Source organism: Electrophorus electricus, chromosome 10 (genome assembly GCF_041902795.1).
Source record: "Electrophorus electricus isolate QZ-2024a chromosome 10, ASM4190279v1, whole genome shotgun sequence".
Taxonomy (NCBI): Eukaryota; Metazoa; Chordata; class Actinopteri; order Gymnotiformes; family Gymnotidae; genus Electrophorus; species Electrophorus electricus.
This window is the reverse complement of record NC_137506.1, coordinates 2522501-2545000: the sequence shown is the minus strand read 5'-3', so window position 1 is coordinate 2545000 and position 22500 is coordinate 2522501. Positions and strand designations below refer to the sequence as shown.

The window sequence follows — 22500 nt, the reverse complement described above, 5'->3', positions numbered from 1 at the left end:
CTGCAGATTCTGCAGCCACTATCATATTAACCCTGTACAATATCATTTATATTTACAGCATCTAGCTGACACTTTTTATCCAAAGCAACTTACAATTATGACTGAGCACAACCTGAGCAATTGAGGGTTTAGGGCCTTGCTGAGGGGCCCAAAGGTGTGAACTTGAACCAGCAACCTTCCAAGTACAAGTCAAGCACCTTAACCACTTGTACTTTGTGCCACCGAAGTGCCAAAATCTGGAAGGCCTGTGTGGGCCATTCCTCAAAAGGCTTAGTTATGATTCCTTATGATTCCGTCTACTTTCTGTCTACTTTCATTACACAAATCAAGTGTTGCTTGGATTGGAAAAGTCTAAGCAAGGTCACTTTTCCATGGGCCTCACCACATTCATGCCATGCCTCTCTCCACATGCTGAATAGGCTTCCAAACTGTTCTCTACTTCGAGTTAAGGGTCAGGGGTTAGGGGTTAGCGCTGGATCTTTTCACTTCTCCTTGTTTTCCTGCCCCCCCTGTTTTTTGTAATGGATCCATTGCTGTTTCTAAGCCTTATTTGTAACTTGGTTTAGTTTGTTTAATATGTTGAAAACTGTTGAAATTAGTTGGCATTAACTGTTGTTTAACTAGAAATTGACATTTCAAATGTTGTAATTTACAAAAATACCTACCTGACAGATCCTGTCATTAATTAAACATTTATTTCTTTATTTTATTGTTCGTATTGTCCCCCTCCATGTCTGTACTCACAAAACATATTGTTAACAGCAAAGGTTATGCAAACAAAAGTAGTTGGTCAACCTTAAGGTAAAAGTTGTTTACTTGGTCATAATCTATTCATATATTCACTTTTATCAATCTAATCTAGCTATACTGACGTAATATTTGAGTGAATGAAACTCAAACTTGAAGTTCCTAACCTAGATATGCTATTCTTTCTTAAAAGAAGTGGATGCTAGTAGGGACCAAATATCATCACGCTAACCAGCAGTCATTTAACACTAACTACCACAGCTTTCAGTGAAGCATTCTGCGTCCTTAGAACAGGACTTAGAACAGGACTTGGAACATGACTTAGAACAGGACAAAACAGAGTGTTGGTGTGGGAAGGATGTTTCTTAGTTTGTTTGGGTTTTTTTCACGACACATACATTTGTCAACCGATTGCTATCCTTTGTGTGTCTTTCAAACACCACACCAAACACCACACCAAACACCAGACCAAACACCAGGCTAAGCAAAGTCGACTGCCCTTCTAGACTTTTGTATTTTTGATGCTGTTATATTTGTTGTATATTGACAATGATGTACAATATTCTATTTTTGATGACCTCAGTTCTGTTCAGAGGTCCTTCCTCGTGTTCAGAAGTCAGGATCTTCTAGTAGCAACCTGTAGTAAAACAACAGAAGCAGAGCCAAGATAATAATGCATTAGTCAATGACATGCACACTAATTACTAACTAATGCACTAATTACTAGCTAACACACTAATTACTGCTTGTAGCAAGCGAGTTCCTTGGGGCCAGTAAGAAATGGCGTGTATGTAGAGCTACTGAGCATGCGTTAGTCTAGTTAGTCCTTATATCTCACTGTGGCTGAGACTAATATGGGGTACGTAATGGTTGGTCACTGCATCGTTATGCTACCAGTTACCCAGGTTTCTTGAAAATGCTTTTAAATGAACATATGGCCAGGCACAACAAACAGCTGACACACTGTCCAGTGAATGTTGCAAGTCTACGTCGTCGTGTGTCTCCACGTTGCCCTCTATTGGAGCCATATTTCTGGGTTACTCTAGGCAAGTGTGCAGGCCTACAGAGTACTACATTAAAAAGTACGAATATAAAACATATGTCTAAAGTTGAGAAACAGCAACATGAGGTGGGAGAAGATGTTGCTTTGATTGGCAGGCACAGTTTTAACTGTGCTTATGGAACCTCACTATGCAGTCTGGCCTCTCGCGCCTCTCCGTTTGTTCAGCCTGACTACTGTGATCTAGTCACCATTTCAAGATACAGGTATTATGAGCATTTTAAATTATGCAGAGAGGAACATTCTTGTATATTTGCCTTTTATAATATATATAGAAACTATTTTTGTGTGTGTGATTCCTGTTGAAATGTTAAAATCGTTCATGTTTTGTCGTTGTTGTTATAACTGTAACTATATTATAACACTAGGCGGATGGACCTTCCTGCCGTTTGACTAATACAGAAATGTACAGAAGTGCTAAGGCACTGTAGGAAGTTGCTAACCTTTTTGACTTTACAAAAAAAAAGAAAAGAAAGACTGTTTTAAATGAATAAAAAGAGTAATACATAAATTGCAAAGTGTTCATCTGAATTTTTGCCCATCGGAGGAGACACATTATTTCATCCACATCAAACAGCAGTCAAAACTTGCTCCTCACCGTGCTGCAGACGTCTGTGATGACCTGCTATGTCCCACTCAAGTGACACAGACGCGTTTGCAGAATGTGCAAAGAACGTATTGTACACACGTACACGTCTGCAGTCCTAGAGGAGCACTTTAGCATTGATCACCCGGCAGATATAATTCATTTCGAATTTACCTTCAGCCTACTGACACGCATGACAACCGTCCAGTATAAGCCACGTGCATGAGAGCCTGGTGGTAAATATACTTGCAAATGCCTTCACCTTTTGTCTTTTTTATTTGCTGTGATTTATTCGGCTCGTTCGTTCTTTTATCTCATGCATTTCCGTGCATAATCAAACCTGCCCTACGACTTCCCTTGACTCCTCGAGCGATACACCCCCCCCCCCCTGCGCGCGCTGCTTTCCTTCCAGGAGAATAATCGCGCGACTAAGACGCACTGCAAGACAGAGGTTCCTACGCGGGACTGTAATTGGACTTTTTTTGCATGTAAAACTTTTTAATGAACACTACGTGCTTTGAAGAGCCAAAGGGACCGTCTCTTTCAGGGTAAGCATGTGAAAACATATATGAAGATTTCCCCCCGATATAAAAAGTTTGGCCTCACTTGTGCATGCCTCGGTGAGACGGTTGCAGGATTTTCTTTTTTGCTTTGTAATTATTTCTGCTTGCTTCTCTTTTCTGCTCGGACAGAACAAAGGTCTAATGGCAGGTTTACCGTATCTTAAAGTGTTCGACCTTTAAACTAACTCAGTATTCCTCTTTTCAGTAAAATTCGATTCAAACTTGGTTTGGTTTTTTTTACAGCAAGGGTTGTCGCAAAGCACTGTATAGAAATCCCCTTTTTTAATCTTTTACATTTCGTACCTCATTGATGAGTTTGAAGAGTGACACATATTTTGGGGTCCATAAATATATGGTATTTATAGCATCCTTTAAGTAAGCTACATAAGGGTGTGTTTAAGAACGCACTGCGGTCATTGTTTTTGCATCCTCTCAGGGAATGAAGAGTCGTTTTGAGTTGTTATGCTTAACAAAGGAAACACCGTTAGAGGTGTTTGCGCGTAAAGACAAAAGATTTGGAAAGCGGTTGGGGGTTGTGCGCCTTCCCTCTTCGCTTCGGCTACCACGACTCTTCAAATGAAACCCAACGTATTTTAAAAGAACAATATCGCATTTAAATGTTAAAGGCTTGATGCCTTGCTAGACAATCTGGTCAAGGGGGTCTGACCCGCATAATTAAAACTTGGTCTCCCCAAGACAGGTAACAACGACAAACGGGGCTGTCGAAACACACACACACACACACACACGTGTCTGTATATATATTACACTGGGGAGAAGTTGAACCCCCCCCCCCAACACACACACACTGGTTATAAATACAATAAAGAGGTTATTAATGATTATACATTTATAATACAGTAAATACTGATCACAGATATTAGTTTTTGTAAAGGGATTGTTTACATCAATTAAGGCTGTTAATGTAAAAGGTGAGGAAAATATGCCAGTTATAAGACTGCATTAATGTGACTACACAGCGTACTAGGACTCAGCCTCTTATAGTTATTTACCCTTTTATGTTAACAGATTCATGGGTGACATTTTATGTTCAGACAAATCATAAATTTCAAAGAATTTGATTCATTTATTTTCTGCCATTATGCCATTATCCGGGCTCTGTGTTGCTAACGGTGTGGACATCTTGTGTCTGGTGACGTGGAAGGTCACAGGTCAGACAGGCTGTACTGTACTGTCCCTACAGTAGCAGCAGAGAAAATACCAAAAACTTTGCAATGTCAAGTTCCTGGACTGACTGAAGAGCTTTGCAAACCTTCATTTCTAACAGGAAACCGGCTCTAATGCAGGTCTGACACAGCTCTTCGAAAGGAAAGCACAGTTCCTGAGTGACCAAGGGTGGACAGAGCCAGGCAGGACAGGAACAGCAAGTGTCCAGCAGACCTGGAGGGTAAGGACAAATAGTGACACGTGTGCGTGTCCAAGAGGACAGAGGTCAGTGGAGGTGTAGGCATGGCTGGCCATGTGAGCTTCCCTGGAGAGCTGGCTCCTGATGGTGGGTGGGGCTGGATTATTGTCGCTGCCTGCTTCATCACGACCATCTGCACGCGTGCTGTCACCAGGTCAGTTATGGTGTTAACTTGTGTCAGTCATCACTGTTTATATGCATGTATTTATTAACCATAGATATGATTGATACCATATTGAAGTGAACCAATCTGGTGACCTACTAAGACTTTGAGGTTGGATTTACCCCAGACAATGTGGTCTGTTGACTAAAATACAACTGGCTTTTTCTTCTTTTGGAGTGTCCCTAAACAACCATTCCTGGTTTACGCAGGTGTATGTCCATCTTGCTCGTGGAATTTCAGACTCAGTTCTCTAGAGATTATTCTGGAACTGCATGGATCCCATCTCTGGTGGACTGCACCACGATGCTCTGTGGTAAGCCAGTTTTTAGGACGACACTGATACACTTCGCTCACGCTGAACAGGAAACACAGTGTACCGTAAATTAGTGGGACTGAGTCATAAACGTTATGACTTTTCTTGCTTCACAAAAACAGCATTCATGACATCATGGTGCTAGACCCCTCTATGATGAAATGAGCGTACGCGAACCCACACACGCATCAGTGACTGTCACAGTCATACAGTCCATGAATGAGTGGATGTGATCCTCCAGACACTCCAGGCTGCCATCTTATTCTATATCTAACCCTAAACCTGTCACATTTACCACTAGGGCACTTCCAAAGCATATCTATAGTACAGCTTGCATATTGATGTAAAAAATTGCCCTTTCAAATAGTCTAAATGACTTGGCCTCTCATTTTGTGTTTGTTCAGCTCCTCTGGGCAGTTATGTAGGAAAGCGGTGGTCTTCCCGTGTGTCTGTGATGGCCGGAGGACTCGTGGCTTCTCTCGGCCTCATCCTTAGTTCTTTTGCCACCAGACTTGAGCACCTTTATCTGTCCCTGGGCATTCTCACAGGTGAGATACACACTCTGCCACACACGTGTCTGATGTTCCAAAGCTGGCTACTCCCAGACATCGCGTGTACTTGGCAGGTAGTAACTGGATATCAGATTAAACTATGTCTCTAATTTTAAAAGAGTAATTTCATCCAATGTCCTGAAAAAGAAAAGTTTTTTTTAATCAGGGTTAGTTTAATTAGGGTTAATTAGGTTATTGTCAGTCAGTTCCTGTCTATTTGCGTAACACATTTTTACACCCACTAAAAGCAAAGCTACTTAAATTTAAATTCAAATTCAACATTGCACACAGAAAAAATATAAGCATGCTCAGGTGGTAAAAAAAAATAAAAAATAATAATATATATATATATATATATATAAATATTCCCATCTGTACAAGATAGAAGTGACTGTGTAACCATATATATATGGTTACAGTTACAGTGCTCAAACCAGGAATAAATGAATGCATGAATAACTTAATTTAGAATTATCTACAATCGGAAGCACCATCATTTCACAAAGGTGCTAATTCGTTTATCAAATTTCAATTAATTATAAATAAAGAAGAGGTTCATAATTGAGTCTGCAGATTTCCAGAGCAAGGTCCTAGCTTGGCTTTCCACTGCTCATAGAGCCATGACGGCCAACCAAGGCTTTCCTGTTTTGTTCTTCATTTAGATGGAGACTTTTTATATCCATAGTTTATATCTATGTTTACAACACACCACATATACAAAACATCACACATCAGACACAACACATATACAACACATCACACATCAAATACAACACATCACACATTAGACACAACACATCACACATTAGACACAACACACATCAAACACAACACATCACACATAAATTACAATACATAAGATACAACACATCACAACACATTAGATAAAACACAACACATATACAACAGATCGCACATCACATATACAACACATCACACATCAGATACAACGCACCACATATACAACACATCACACATCAGATACAACACACCACATATACAACACATCACACCTCACATACAGCACAACACATATACAACACATCACATAAACAACACATCAGATACAACACATCAAATACAACACATCACACATCAAATACAACACATATACAACATATCACACATCAGATCCAACACAACACATATACAACATATCACACATCAGATCCAACACAACACATATACAACATATCACACATCAGATCTAACACAACATATATACAACATATCACACATCAGACACAACACATCACACATCAAATACAACACAACACATATACAACACATCACACATAAAATACAACACATCAGATAAAACACAACACATATACAACACAACACACATCAGATCTAACAACATATATACAACATATCACACATCAGACAACACATCACACATCAAATACAACACAACACATATACAACACATCACACATCAAATACAACACATCAGATAAAACACAACACATATACAACACATCACACATCAAATACAACACATATACAACATATCACACATCAGATCTAACACAACATATATACAACACATCACACATCAAATACAACACAACACATATACAACAGACACAACACATCAAATAAAACACAACACATATACAACACATCGCACATCAGATACAACACACCACATATCCAACACACCACCACGTGACAGGCACCTGTTTGAACCAACCCCCATCCTCTGTCGCTTTCCCTCCCTCTCAGGACTGGGCTTTGCCCTCTGCTACACACCTGCCATCACCACAGTGGGCGCATACTTCAGCGAGAGGAAAGCGCTAGCGTACGGCATCGCCTTCTCTGGCAGCAGCATCGGAACCTCCATCCTTGCACCGGCGGTGCAGCTCCTCATTGAGTTCTATTCCTGGAGAGGGGCACTCCTTATCCTGGGGGGGCTGGACCTTCACTTGTGCGCCTGTGGGGCTCTTATGAGGCCCCTGAGGGTCCACAGGCAGAAGAATAGCTGCACAGTTGAGGAGGGAGAATTCGAGGGCAACATGCTAAAGTCAAAGCAAGCAGAGGCTAAGCTGCGCAAAGGGTTGAATCTGGAAGACGCGCAGATTCAACAGAAGTACAAATTGGAGATGGTGGGGTCGAACTGTGTTGTGATAAACGGAGACGAAGTTAAGAGTGGAGACCTAGGAAATGAGGACAGATCAGGCAAAGAGCAAGCCGAGGTTCTGCTTTGTAGTGGAGAACAACCATACTTTGGGGGAACCGGGGTGGAAAATACAGACTCTGAACAAGCAGGAGTGAAGATTATTGATTCTACCCAAAGAGACACAAACCTTGAAAAGAAAAAACATGAAGAAGACCCTGTTTTAACAGACAGAGACATCAAAGAGAACTGGGAAGTGAATTCAAAGACAGGGGGTGCAAACGGTATTCTGGAAAAAACAACCAGAGATTCAAAGCAAAACACAAATGGCAAGTTTACAAGCATGATGCACCCAACAATCTTAAACACTGAGAGACGTGCATGTCCTTCACCTTCTATATCAGCAAACGCAGATCTGCCAGGTTCAAAACAACCTGACACAAACCGAGCTGTTTCACAGCTTGCTGCGTTGGTGCCAACGGACTCGAAGATGCTTTGCGAGAAGGTATCCTGTAAATGTGCAGCTCTTATCGACCATCGTGCAAAATCCAGGAGCCGAGCAAAGGAAGGCGATGCCTGCCTGCAGTTCCCACGAGAGTTCAGCGTCTTCCTGCAGCCGGACGTCCTGCTCCTGGCGGGGTCCTTTGTCTTCTTGGCGTTCGGCTGTAACGTGCCCTTCGTCTACTTGCCAGCTTACTCCCTCAGCATCGGCGCCGCGCCACAGCAGGCTGCCCTCGTCATATCCGTCATGGGAATGATGGGAATTGTGGGTAATATCACTTTCGGCTGGATCTCAGACAGAAAGTGAGTCAAGATTTGAAGTTCTTACAGATGCCTGTGTTATTATTATACAGGTGTCGGTATTATTATTGTGATGTCAGTATTGTTACAGCGATTTTGGTACAGATATTCATCATATCTGACATCATTGATCCATATTGCCATAGTGATGTCGGTACATATGTCGGTATTGCTATAGTGATGACTGTACAGATGTCTGTATTGCTATAGCGATGTTGGTACAGATGTCGGTATTGCTATAGCGATAGACCAGCTGAACTAATACTGAGCTAAGGGCCTGCTATGCAAATGTGTTATGTTTATGTGATCATTATGTTTATTTTGTGGCTATAATGTGGTCTGGCGAGATGTCTGAGTGAGCATTTTAAGTAGTCTACCATTGTCAAAGCCCAAGTCAAATTTATTTATATAGGGTTTTTTACAACAACTGTTGTCACAAAGCATCTTTACCCATATCCAAGTCCGAGCACTTGTCTTTATCTTTTAACACTTCTCAAACTCTCTGTTGTTCTCTGCAGGTGTTTGAGGGCATTTCGAGTAGTGACGTACCTGCTTGCCGTGGGTCTGGACGGATTGATCTGCCTCTTCTTGCCCCTGTCCAGGACCTTTTCTCTGCTGGTACCTCTTGCCCTTTTTTACGGCTACTTCGATGGTGCCTATGTGGCACTTATCCCTGTGGTAACCGCCAACATCGTAGGCCCCACCTACTTCTCCTCTGCCCTGGGCTTGGTCTACTTCCTGCATGCGATCCCGTACCTCATCAGCCCACCAATGGGAGGTGAGGGCACACTGACACTAACTTAGGAGTACATGCTTAGACACCGAACATTTATACTTACGCAGATCAAATGCATACGTTAGCACAAACACGGACACGTGTTCGCATAGAAATCTCTGCTGAAATAGCTCTGTCCCTCTCTCAGGTTGGCTGGTGGACCGGACGGGCTCTTACATGCCTGCATTCCTCCTGGGTGGCACCTCATTAATCTGCAGCGCTGCGATTTTGGCCATAGTGACACTGGCTCGCTGCTCCTGTAGAGGGCGCTCTCGCTCTTGCATGTGCAACACCTCCAAATGACTGAGGGATTTTGGGAGGATGAATCCCAGCTAAGGGTGAGAAACTGTTCATCAGGGGAAAACGTCACTGTGATCAGAAGACGGAGCACTGCGCCGACTTCAAACGTATTAGCGGAGAGAGTATTCTGTACACTGACTGGAGTATACTCCACACTGACTGGATTATACCTCACACTGACTGGATTATACCTCACACTGACTGGATTATACCTCACACTGACTGGAGTATACTCCACACTGACTGGATTATACCTCACACTGACTGGAGTATACCTCACACTGACTGGAGTATACCACACTGACTGGAGTATACTGCGCACTGACTGGATTATACCCCACACTGACTGGAGTATACCCCACACTGATTGGAGTATATTGCACACTGACTGGAGTATATTGCACACTGACTGAAGTATACCCCACACTGACTGGAGTATATTGCACACTGACTGGAGTATATTGCACACTGACTGAAGTATACCCCACACTGACTGAAGTATACCCCACACTGACTGAAGTATAACCCACACTGACTGAAGTATACCCCACACTGATTGGAGTATATTGCACACTGACTGAAGTATACCCCACTGACTGAAGTATACCCCACGCTGACTGGAGTATATTGCACACTGACTGAAGTATACCACACACTGACTGGAGTATACCCCACACTGATTGGAGTATATTGCACACTGACTGAAGTATACCCCACTGACTGGAGTATACCACACACTGACTGAAGTATACCCCACGCTGACTGGAATATATTGCACACTGACTGAAGTATACCACACACTGACTGAAGTATATTGCACACTGACTGAAGTATACCACACACTGACTGAAGTATATTGCACACTGACTTACCTCAATTGCCCTGAATTTGAAGAGATTTTTTTTTAAACATCTTTTAAATGTTTTTATATGAATTGTTTTCCTTTAACTGCACTGTAAATGATAGGATTCTGTCCACAATAATGGGCTGGTGTCTCTGTATGGGAAACATCACAGGAATCTGCTCTATGCTGGGTTTTTGGTCACATTATAGCTGCAGGTCAAGATTGTATCATTGACTAAGTGTAGTTAAAATTTAGGTTGTGTACTTGGTCCCAGACCTGTCAGTAAGTGAAAAATATTAATCCAGCTGCAATTGTTATTTTATACTATGTGGTACTTTTGTACAATTGAACTTTTAAGTAGAAATAAACTTATTTTACTCATTGTCCTAAAAGAGCTTTCTTCAGTAGTTATTCCCTGGAGTAGCTAGCTTTTAGTTGGGCAGGGGTATTTCGGAAGTAATTTGACTGAACACATTAATGTTTTTAGTAATGTACGACAGTTCAAGTAGTTACGTGTCATTGTTTAAGTGCCATCATTGTTTTACTGACTCACCTATGGTCTGTCCTGACAGGAGTGAACCAAACTCTCACACACACACACAAAATACATGTGAAGTATGTAGCCTTCCCTAGTCACAACTACAACAAATTATTTCTGCATGAACACTTACTGACATAGCATTTTACACAGGATTAAAATCATGTATAGTGATCATTATTTAGTAAGTAAAAGGCACTGGAATATTTACCTATGTGAGACCACAAAGGCTATAAAATGAATATTTAATTCAGATTAAAATCACTGAGGTATATGGACAAATTAATACATTACTCCACTTGGTCATGTAAAACTACTTGGGTGGCTCCTTCCTAAACATTTTCAAGTGGTGAAATGAACTAATAGTGTTTCTAGTACTCATAAAGTATCAAATTGATCAAATTGAGTATCACAGTTCATTTCTGCAGTTTATAGAAAAGAATGCTTCTTTTAGTCAAGGATTTTCAGCCAGTGAGCTATCCAAGCACAGCAGAACAGGGAAGAACGTTTGTTATTCAACCTCAGAGCATCTACTTCCTGTCAGTTTATACTTATGACATCAACATCTTTCCTTCTTCTCCTTCTTGAATGATGCGCTGCACACGATTGGCGTCCGATTTCCTGCCTTGATTGTGGAGCGCTTTGACGAGAGCCTTACACGCACCTCTTTCCCCTTGTTTCTGATACCAGGCCTCCAGCAGTTTGTAGGTCTGTTCTTCTGCATTATTGGGGTGGTTGATCTCTTGCCTGTCAATCTCAGCCTCATCCAGGGTAAGTCTGGCCACGGCCTTCACGTCCTGCAGCTTCAGAACGCTGGCTATCTTAGATAGGTATGGTCTCAAGACCACATCATCTGCCCGGGATACAACAACATTGTTGGTTTTTGGCCTTAAGACTTTGATTTTCTCACAGAATTGCTTAATCAGGGTGTAACACAGTTGAACTGGACTAGTGTAACAGTTGAACAGGACATATATTATTAAAGTACTGGATTAGTGTGACAGTTGATCAGGACATATATTATTAAAGTACTGGATTAGTGTGACAGTTGATCAGGACATATATTATTAAAGTACTGGATTAGTGTGCCAGTTGAACAGGACATATATTATTAAAGTACTGGATTAGTGTGCCAGTTGAACAGGACATATATTATTAAAGTAGTGGATTAGTGTGACAGTTGAACAGGTTTAATTTCATTCAACTCAGATGCTGCTCTGTGATGTGCCAAAGTGTGAAGCCGGGTTAGAACACACACCTGACAGTACTGACAGTTGCTCCAGTTCCTACAACAGAAAAACAGAAATTTGGAGGAAGAAATCACTGAAAGAACGTGGAATATGAAACACAAACCATAACATACCAATATTAGAAACAAAGTCTTCAGGTTTCTTAGCTCCTCACCGCTACATCTTCGTTTCTCTTTTTCATTGCACATTTTTTAAGACAACCCATCCTCCAGAGGACATAAACTGTAGCTACCAGAACCAGTATAATGATAACAGCACATGCAATAAGTCCACCTGGTGAGTCTGAAAGGGACAAACACACAGACGTGTTCATAACCACACTACATGTTGATGGGTTATACAGTACTTATTACTAGACCTGCACGGTCAGAAATGGAAAATTGCTGAGTCTAGTATGCTTTATATAAATTGTACAAAGCATGTTTATGGAGTTTACAATCACACCATCATAAGATGATAAAAAAACATAGTAAGTAACAAGTAACTAAGTAACAAAAACTTAGTCTGAGGTTAGAAGACAGATCATCTAAAAACACTTAAGGCATAATTTACAGAATGCAATCCCAAATATTTTTTCTTTTCAGAGGGCGTAAGACAGCACATGTCAGGGTGCAGTAACGAACTCTCACTCACTCTTTTCATGGCACACTGTGTTGCTGGTAGCAGTGCAAGCCACTTTCACCCCCAGACCCTCACATCTGTTAGAAAGGCAGACAGAGCCCAAGGAAAAGGCCATGAGTACGTGCTGCGCATTAAGGCCGCTACAGCATCACATAGCCACTGTAATATCTTAACAATATATATTGTGTTTCCCAGTCCTTCCCAAGCACTGAAGGTTTTAGGTCTCTCCCTGACGAGATGTGCCCACCTCAGCTCGTCACCTGTTCTGCTAACGAATGTCTTCAGGCCTAGGGTTAAGCTGGTTATGCAAATCATTTTAAAAATGGCTGGCTCGTATTTGAAGTGTTTTGGGTTTTTTTCCCAAATAAAAGCGTGTTATCCCAATTGTCAAATTTATCCAGTCTCTCAGAATTATCCCAATTTCAGTCTTCTAGTCTACCTAAAGTGTATTTACGTAGCTGTATACAAAAATCTGTTTCTACATCAGCCTTTTCAACTTGAGTCATGTGATAAACAACTTGAGTTTTAAGTTTTATGTGCATGAGGCAGTGTGGACTGAGCTTTAAAAACACACTCCTGAACAAATTTACTTGGCACCTTAGAATTCTGTCACTCTACCACTGTGTCACAATATCTTCTTAAATAAACAGATCTAAACATTTTTGTTAGTTTGGAGTACAACAAAATAAAGCAGAGTAAAGAGAAAAAGTAAAGTTAGCCTGTGTGTAGAAACCCCCTCTACCCTGTTAGCCTGTGTGTAGAAACCCCCTCTACCCTGTTAGCCTGTGTGTAGAAACCCCCTCTACCCTGTTAGCCTGTGTGTAGCCATCTTTTTCTGGCATATGTCTGTGAGATTTGTTTTGATGTCAAGGAGACACCCTAGTGAGGCAGGGGGCATGTTCTGAGATGCACACTTGGTCTGTGGTCAAACCAACACACAGAGTGGAACTGTGCAGACAACACTGGAACAAAATGGAAGGATAATACCCTTCAGAACTAATATATCTAATTGTTTCTATAGATGGATAGGTAGAACTAGGAATATATGCATGGAGACCTGACTTTATCCTTTTCTAATGTAAGTACATACTTTATCCTTTTCTAATGTGAGTACATACTTTATGACTTTCTAATGTGAGTACATACTTTATCCTTTTCTAATGTAAGTACACACTTTATCCTTTTCTGATGTAAGTACATACTTTATCCTTTTCTGATGTAAGTACACACTTTATCCTTTTCTGATGTAAGTACACACTTTATCCTTTTCTAATGTAAGTACATACTTTATCCTTTTCTGATGTAAGTACACACTTTATCCTTTTCTGATGTAAGTACACACTTTATCCTTTTCTGATGTAAGTACATACTTTATCCTTTTCTGATGTAAGTACACACTTTATCCTTTTCTGATGTAAGTACACACTTTATCCTTTTCTAATGTAAGTACGCACTTTATCCTTTTCTGATGTAAGTACATACTTCTCACAGCTGTAGCAGGTAAAGCAGTCTTCACCCTTGTCGCAGTAGTATCCGCTCAGGCAGCGGCAGACTGTGTTGGTTTTATCCGTGCAGTTCTGCTTTACCTCGAGGTGTCCTACAGCACACAAAACAAGGATCAGGAATGTTCAAGAGATGCAGAGCATTACCAATATTATTTGCCATAAATTATATAAATTATGTGTATATAAAATGTCAAAAAGGTTAATTAATTAATGTATATAATACACAAAATATACTTTTAACATGATTTTTTTTTGCTGTTTTATTTTATTCTTTGATTTATATTTTATTTTTATTTCAAAGTATTTAATTTTTAAAATATTTTTTGCTCTTTCTTGTTTTATATTTTACGTCTATATTTAATATTAATTTTTTGCACTTAATTTTCTGTAAAACACGTTGTTAACTTTACAAAAAAGTGCTATCAAACTAGACTATTAAAACACTCTGTGTAATTAATATGTGCTAGGGGTCCAAGTTTACTGCATGAACCTTGGTGTGATTATTATTATTATATTAATATTATTATTATTATTTGCATGGGTTTATAACAAATGTAAACAATGCCACGTATAGCCGCAACAGCACTTTTTAAAAACAAAATAGCTCAGACAAATGGCCCATCCTTATAAGCCAAAAGAAAACATGGTCTTCTATTAGGTGATGTCAGTCACTGGGGTTCAGACTGCAGTGCTCATTTGATCATCAGAAGGGCAGAAGGCTCATTTAAGAACTAGCAAAGTTTGAAAACAAAAATGTAGAAATATGATAAAACATTGTTTAAAAACCAACTGAAATCACTGAGCAGATCTATCTGAGCACTGACCAGGTGTGGTCCTAGTATTCGAATGATCAACCAAGTATTCTCTGAAGAGCAACATCCTTCTATGGTCTCAGTATAGCCTGCTATACACCTCAAGCAGACGTACACACAATGGCACAAGCAACGAGACCTGGACTCGCTCAGCCCAACATGAATGTGTCTACACAGGCTGCATCCCTCGGCCATGTGTGTGAAGTGAGGACTACACCTTATTTATTCCTCTGATAAATGTTTGGTCTGGTCAGAGTGGGCTCTCTCTCACCCCCTGGCCCACAGACAAGAACCAAGACCCCACAGAGTCTGAAGTTTGTTTTGTTTGTGCTGATAGAGACTGAAGCTTTGTTTTGTTTGTGCTGATAGAGACTGAAGCTTTGCCGTGAATCAGTTCTAGAAAAGCTCCCAGAACCATCCATGAAAGGCCCACGTCAGACGTGCTTGCTTGTGGACCAGAAACGCAATACAAAGGGGATCCTGGTATTCTAATTTCAGGTACATTAGAAATAAACTCGTTGCTGAACTTTCTAATTGTGCATTGAGAATGATTTTACAAAATAATTAATGAATTAAAAATAAATGTAATTCAGGGTGGTGCCCCAATCAGTCTTAGCATCCTTGATGGCCAACTGTGTTGATATCGCTACATATACATATATCTACACAGACTGAATCACTCAGCCGTACATGCATACGTCTACACCAGCTGACTACCATGGTGGGTTAGGCTAGCTAGGTACGTTTGTGCTAATAATTCAGCTTCTCTTGTATGGTTGCTCAGACTTGAAAAGACTGTTGTTGCTGTGCCTCCCTCCACACCATAAAAATTACGCTCTCAGACTGCTGAGATAGAATTTTACATTGGAGAAAGTATAAAATAAAGTCAATTTTAAACATTTCTGACAAATAAAGCCCTGTAAAAATCTGGAATCTACCAGAATCCACTATGCGCTATGAGAACACACTGATACCCAAAACTTGACATGAGAAGAGGTGTCCTACATAAAAGCAATTCTGGCAACCGCATTACATCAACATTAATCAAATGACAAAACATTCACAGGGAAGAAGTAAAGTTTTGGGAACCTACGTGAGTGCTGGCAGTGCGTACACTGCTCACAGCTTTCCTCTCCGTTTGGGTGAGCCATAAATGTTCCATCTGGACATTGTGCACACTGGGTTGCTTGTCCTTTACTGCAGTGGTCTAAGACAAGATGGCCTGAACACACAGACACATATGCACACAAGCATACATTTTTAGTCTTTTTTTGTGTGTGTGTGTATTTACTACCAGGGTCACTGATGCTGTTGACCCCTCTACCTGTTGACCCTCTACATGTCGACCCCTCTACCTGTTTGACAGCGACAGCACTGGAACGCCTCGTGTGAGTACACGCCGTGCGCACATTGCTGGCGTTTCCTACGGCGCATACCTCCTCCCTTCACCGTCCATGCTAAGCTAACGCTCACCTGCAGAGAGAAGAAAAAGTTTCACTTTATATTTCATATTTATATCAACTTTATGCCCAAACGTTGAGGCCACGGACACGTTAAGGCGCCTGCGCGGAAGGTGGGCGCCACCTCACAGCGACTTATATGTCTATGTGGGCGCTATTGTTTGTTTGTGTTTGCGCCTTTTTGTTTACAGGCGCAACGTCGTCGGGAGTGTACCGGACTGCCCTGACAGAGGCAGGGAAGCTGCCTTTCTCCCTCTCGCTGCGAGGTCGCCTTTGCTGGCGGCATCTGGCCCGCCTGGTACTGGATGGGCGCCGGGCACTGCTGTGCTGTGTTTGTGTTTATGTGTACACGGCGCCCGGAGGTTCGCGTTCATTGGACAGACGCGTCGGTAGCCACGCCCCTTGCAAGGGGGTTCTGTCACGGATTGCTCGCCTCCCGAGTCACGTGGTTTGGCCTGCCACATGCAGTGGGAGGGCTGTTTTGTTTGTAACCACACCTGCACACACCTGCACCTTGTTCGTCTTTATGTATATAAACCCTTGTCATTGTGTGCAGTGTGTTGGTCATTGTTAAGGTAGCGCCGTTGTGTAGACAGTCTGCGTTGTACTGTTCTGATGCGTTGCCAATCACGGTTTTGTCCTGTGTGAGTGCCCTGTTAAATGTTATTAAATGTCTCACAAAGTCGTCCTGCCCTATGCCCTTTGGCACTCGGGCCGCGCATTACAGAAACACAATGAATGATGAAGGAAGAAAGTAAAAAGACCATCCTTCTCACTGCTGGAAGTTAGCACTGTGTTCCATTTATTTGTTATGATTGCACTGAATAATATTTGCAAGTGCAATTTTTGTGGCACATATAGTTAAGCTCTAGGAGTGTTGTCATGGCCTGCATCACAATAAAGAGTATTTCCACAAACAGGAACGTTGTCATCTGACTATTTCTCCTCACTGACACTACAAAATGAAACACTGATTCATTATTCAAAAGACGTGCTCTGCTTCAGTGGGCTAACGGAAAACACCTAAAATGCCTAGGCATAGTTATGTGGATTGGGGGTTTTATTCTGGCAAGTTCTTAAGCACTTTGAATAATCAAGAGGGTGTCAAATTTACCAGAATATGGGAGTCCGTTATGGTGGCAATGAAGCCCCATCGCGCTTCAAATGCACAATACGTATTCATCAAAATGACTGCACATGTGCTACCTTTCCAAAACACAGTGCAAATTAACAAATGAATATTTCCAGGGAACACTGAGATGGGATGGCCTCTTATGAGACCCGCAGTAACTGACCAACTAGTGATGTAATCACTTTAGCGAATACCAGTTTTAATCATTGATTAGGCTGATACAGAATGAACAACTGACATATTCATGTGTATTTCACTGTTGCTATGCTGTACAGAATGCAGCACCAAAGAATGAATCCTTGTCCTGAAGGCACAGATAGTGAATATATTATCTAGGAGGGAGGTGGTCTGTCTGTGGTTTTCTCTATTTGAGTTTCACTATTACAGCATTAAAACTGGTGATTCCAGATCATTCCTGATCAGGTCTGAATTAACATCTTTCAAAGAGGCAATATTTTTTTCACCTTGCAATTTTCTATTCAACAGCAATTAACATCACAGGAAACTAATTCTGTTCCTCCTATAGGTTTACCCCATCAACCCACTGCACCCCAAATCTCAGTTCTGGCCCACATTGTGTCAGCCTGTAACCATAACCATATATTTGGTCAATTATAACCCTCACCCTAGACTGAGCTTCAGGTGAGTGTTCAGAGTAGGAACATGGCTTATTAATTGCTGTCTGTCATCTTAGTCTCCGTGTCAGGAGGTCTGGCCTTTTCTGGCCTGTGGGTATCCTGCAGCACAATAGGACTTTTTAGTCACCGTAGTTCATAGTGGAATATTAACATAGATTTGACTCCATAATAACATAAAAGTACACTGAATGCTAAAATGAATAATGAATAATAATTGATTGCCATATTTGAGCAGTCATGGTTGCTGGGTATATGCAAATAAGGAATCAAATTAGCCGCATAGCTATATTTGTCATGTTATGGCCCAGCCCCCTCCTCAAACGTCTTAGTGTGTGTGTGTGTGTTTGTGTGTGTGTGTGTTCGTCCGTGTTGCCACGCCCTCTCGTGTCGTCCACCTGTTTTGCATTATGTGCAATCGTCTTTAGTGTATATACGTCTCCTGTGTCGTAGTGTGTGTGTGCTGGTGTTTAAGGTGTACAGAGCGTGAGTGTTGTGTTTTATGTATCATTCGCGTGCGTAATAAACGTATGTTCAATCGTGCCTCTTCCCCACATCCTGTTTACCTCGAGACGTTACAGAAACACAAGAAGGATGCCTGGGAAGGGTAGGAAGAAGGGGAGGGAGGGGAGTAGACACACTTCCCCAGCTCCTGCATGCAATTCCCCGTGTTCTTGGGTACACTCCTGACTCCCGCAATACGGGAGCATGGTCCTGGGGCGGAAGTGGAGGAGTCACAAGGGACTACGTCCGACTACCATGACCGCTATAATGATTTCCAGTCCTCGGAGTCAGACACCACAGACTTCTCCTGTACTGGGATGAGGCCATCCCTCCTCCTGGCCTCGCTCCCTGGATCTGCAGTGGGGGAGGGACCCGCTGGACGGTTTTACGAAGACCTGCATAGCTATGAGGACCGATACTCACAGGTGGAATCCGTCGGGTCCTGCATGGACCTGACAGAGGGATAGTATAGAGAGAGAGGGCAGTACAGTGACGTCGCTCTGGAGTCGGACAGGGCGTCCGATCGTGAGGAGGACCATCGATGGAGATGGAGGAGGTACCTCAGGGGGATCCTTCCTCTCAGAGTGACGTCACGGGCTTCAAGGAGGACGAGCCTCCAGCAGCCAAGGCTCCACCTAAGGCGCTGCCCAGAGCACGCCGCTCTGGCGCAAGTAAGCAGTCTCGGGTGACTGACGGAGAGGCAGCGTCGGCGGCAGAGGACGACACTCCTTCCCCTAGGGCGAGGACCTCGAGAGTGCAGGCGCAATAGCCTAAGCCTCGGGGAGGCAAAATGGCAGCGGCACCGGGTATTGCAAACACAGACGATGCGCTTCCCTCCACGCATACCCCAGGGTCAGGAAAGCCAGCGCCAACGGAGCCAGTGACGAACACTCACCCCCAGACTGGTTGGCCTCCGACCCAGCCGACAGCTGGGGTCTCCCCACTCTATCGCGGACTATTTAATTTGTGTGGGGTAGTGCCTGTCTTCGTCACCACGTCTGTCCCCGTTACGTTAAATGTGCCTGTCACTTCGTTCCCCGACACTGGGACGGTGTCTGTGTCCGTCCCAGTTAGTGTGTGTGTCTCTGTGATTGTGTATTTGTATCTGTATGTGTCGTTGTGTAACTGCTCTCCTGTTCTCGCTGGCCTGTGGCGGACTGCCGGGTATTCTTCCCTGCATCCTGTTTACCCCGAGACGTTACAAAATCTCTAGAAAACGAAAGTGTAAACAGCAGCCGTGCCCTCCGAAGGTGTCCGGCTTCCCGGACATTTATTTGTAAAGTTTGCTTTTAAATATTTTTTTATTCATGTTAAGAATAATTCAAAGAACGTTGGGTGTAACAGCTTATTGTCTAGGAGACAATAACATAGTCAAACTGAAAACCAACTACCAAACCTCAACCTAGTTTTAATTCAATCCTACATAGTAGACTAATAAACCGACGAAACTAGTCAAGTATTTTGTCTATAAAACGATAGAACCTGGGCGAAAGACACTTTAAAACTAATTATATAAAATAAATTATACTAGGTATAAACTGATGAAGAATAAAGTTGACCGCATAGTTTTTATTAAAAAAAACGTAGATGTATTCACGTGTTCGGTAAATGTATGGACAGTTTAACGTTTGAACGATTTAGGGTTTACTAAACGTAACATAAAGCCATATTTCTACTTACCAAAAAGCAGAGCAACCCGAGTCTCTTACTGTTCATCATGCGGTAGATCGGAACTGAAGCGGGAGTTTTGAACAGGAAGCAACATACTGCGCTCAACACACCCCCCCTTACGGAAGTGCTTTATTATTATTATTATTATTATTATTATTATTATTATTATTATTATTATTATTATTAGTCGCGGTTCTAGACTTCTTTGTTTGGGGGGTGGGGTAAAACATAATAAGTGGCCGTGTCTTTAATCATATTTTTAAAACCAAAACTATATTCAGGGCTTGATTTGCGAGGAGATGGCAACCCCACGGGAGTTCCCAACACGGGGCCAACCACGCCCCTTATAAATCTTATCTCCCTCTGGATTCATATTAATGTGATGTTATTTAATATGTCTGTTATCAATATTTTTATTCTAACCACATGCGCGATCTACACATCAAGTTGACAGCAAGATCTACGAATTTTCTTCAAAAAGAAAAACAGTGACAGAGATCGTCGTCCTCGGGCAAGATCCTGTGTGCGTGTGCGCGCCCGCGTGTGTGTGTGTGTGTGTGTGTGTGTGTTTTGCATATATGAGGAAACAAAAGTACTGTGTGGATTGATCTGTCTGTGTGTATTACTAGTAGGTTGCATCAGTTTTGATTCTGTGACCTCCCCATTCCACACACGCTCATACTCACACACACACACTCTCTTATAAGGTAAGCCAGTAGCCTTTTTTTTTTTTTTATCTAACCTTGAAATGTGAGGGTATTTATATAAATATGGGGGCTATGTATTCAGATATGAAGTGGTCACTGCTACACAAAGAGAAGATGAAGTCACTTGCACGCTCGTTCTCAGATGCGCGCGCGCGCACACACGCGCGCGCACACATACACGCGAAGGTTGCTACTCTGTAGTATGACCTAGTTTCTGGAGTTTTCTGATTGGCTGTAGTCATGCTGTACAGTGCAAATTGCATTTCAGGGCTGTCACTGGCAGATGGCACCAGAGGACATTATATTCAAACATACACCCACACGTGAACGCTTGCACACAGCACACACCACAGCTGGGGACCACGGAACACCGTTAATTTAACCAATTAAAAAAAATGACCTTGTGCTTTTAGATCGTTTTGGGTGTCACAGACGCATTTCTCACACTCTGTGAAGTGGATGCAGTTTGCATTACAGATGACTGGACAGTGTCAAAGTCTCTTTATGTTACAGAGAGGTTAGTATTGAAGCAGCTACATCCCAGTGCCTGAGAGAAACAACAAACAGTTTACTGCACGCATGCGCGTACATACACAATCACTCACACACACACACACACAAAAACGTGCCCACACAAAGATGAGTACAACTGCTACACCACTCTCACACACACACACACACACACACTTGCACACCGGCTCACAAACATACAAAAACAGTCACACACCCGGTCACACACACAAACACAAACAGACACACACATACACACACACACACACACACACACTAGTTTAAAGTAACCACAACTCCAAGACGCTTTTTAAAAAGATAAATTCTGTTCTTGATTCACCGGTTTGCTGCCCAATTGGATTGCATGATATGTGTAATGATTTCCAGCATTGTTTTATGTTTTATTTTATTACTATGATTGAGCAACTTCATGCACAATTTGCACATGTCTACAGATACGGGTGACTATGCCATCATTATGCTACTTGATTTGAGTGCAGCTTTGATATGGCTGATCATGTAAGACTGTTTAGAAGGTGTATATAAGGTGAGGTGTTGAGATGGTTCCTACCTGCATCATAGAACATTTGCAGTGAATATTGTACAGAATTGTATGTGTTGCTAGCTTTCATCAAACATGGTGGCCCCAGGGGTCAGACCTGGGGCCATTACCTTTTACTTTATACTTGCTGCCCCTCGGAGATATTATTAGGAAGCATGACACATCTTGTTTCATTGTTATGCCGATGACAGATACAACTATATCTCCCATTAAGGCAAACGGATGCAGGCTCCATTAAACGACTGGTCAGCTGTATTAGATAAAGGAGAGGATGTCAAACAACCTTCTCCAGCTAAACAAGAATAAGTCAGAGATCTTACTGTTATAATTATTTACGTTTATCAG

The 22500-nt window shown here is 42.0% G+C and overlaps 3 protein-coding genes across 5 annotated transcripts in view; 2 read left to right on the top strand and 1 right to left on the bottom strand.

The window, feature by feature from the left end:
* pank1a (pantothenate kinase 1a) overlaps positions 1 to 704 on the top strand; it is a 20045-nt gene extending 19341 nt beyond the window's left edge. For all 3 annotated transcript variants that reach the window (XM_027030537.3, XM_035532933.2, XM_081721854.1), the window contains exon 7: positions 1 to 704. This exon is cut by the window's left edge and continues 809 nt beyond it. The gene's annotated coding sequence lies outside the window, so the exon portion shown is untranslated.
* Positions 705 to 5553: 4849 nt separating this feature from the next.
* slc16a12a (solute carrier family 16 member 12a) lies at positions 5554 to 11014 on the top strand. The gene is made up of 3 exons (XM_027030529.3): positions 5554 to 8332; positions 8848 to 9107; positions 9253 to 11014. Exons 1-3 carry the CDS (start codon positions 7359 to 7361, stop codon positions 9405 to 9407), a joined length of 1389 nt encoding a protein of 462 aa, XP_026886330.3. The 5' UTR covers positions 5554 to 7358; the 3' UTR covers positions 9408 to 11014.
* On the bottom strand, positions 11015 to 20462 carry fas (Fas cell surface death receptor). Its single transcript, XM_027030532.3, has 8 exons — positions 20386 to 20462; positions 16330 to 16447; positions 16068 to 16196; positions 14140 to 14254; positions 12670 to 12734; positions 12191 to 12318; positions 12045 to 12072; positions 11015 to 11639 (listed from the first exon to the last, which is right to left on the bottom strand). The coding sequence occupies exons 1-8, from the start codon at positions 20422 to 20424 to the stop codon at positions 11338 to 11340; spliced, it is 924 nt and encodes a 307-aa protein (XP_026886333.3). The 5' UTR covers positions 20425 to 20462; the 3' UTR covers positions 11015 to 11337.
* Positions 20463 to 22500: the final 2038 nt, after the last annotated feature.

Excerpts from the sequence above, each read along its gene's own strand:
- fas (XM_027030532.3), bottom strand. The coding sequence starts at position 20,424 with ATGATGAACAGTAAGAGACTCGGGTTGCTCTGCTTTTTG. Across the intron at positions 12,735-14,139 it reads ACCTGCTACAGCTGTGAGAA|ATGTGAGGGTCTGGGGGTGA; the intron begins GTATGTACTTAC and ends CCTTTCTAACAG. Across the intron at positions 11,640-12,044 it reads GCAACTGTCAGTACTGTCAG|ATGATGTGGTCTTGAGACCA; the intron begins GTGTGTGTTCTA and ends TATCCCGGGCAG.
- slc16a12a (XM_027030529.3), top strand. The coding sequence starts at position 7,359 with ATGAGGCCCCTGAGGGTCCACAGGCAGAAGAATAGCTGCACAGTTGAG. Across the intron at positions 8,333-8,847 it reads GGCTGGATCTCAGACAGAAA|GTGTTTGAGGGCATTTCGAG; the intron begins GTGAGTCAAGAT and ends TGTTCTCTGCAG. Across the intron at positions 9,108-9,252 it reads CATCAGCCCACCAATGGGAG|GTTGGCTGGTGGACCGGACG; the intron begins GTGAGGGCACAC and ends TCCCTCTCTCAG.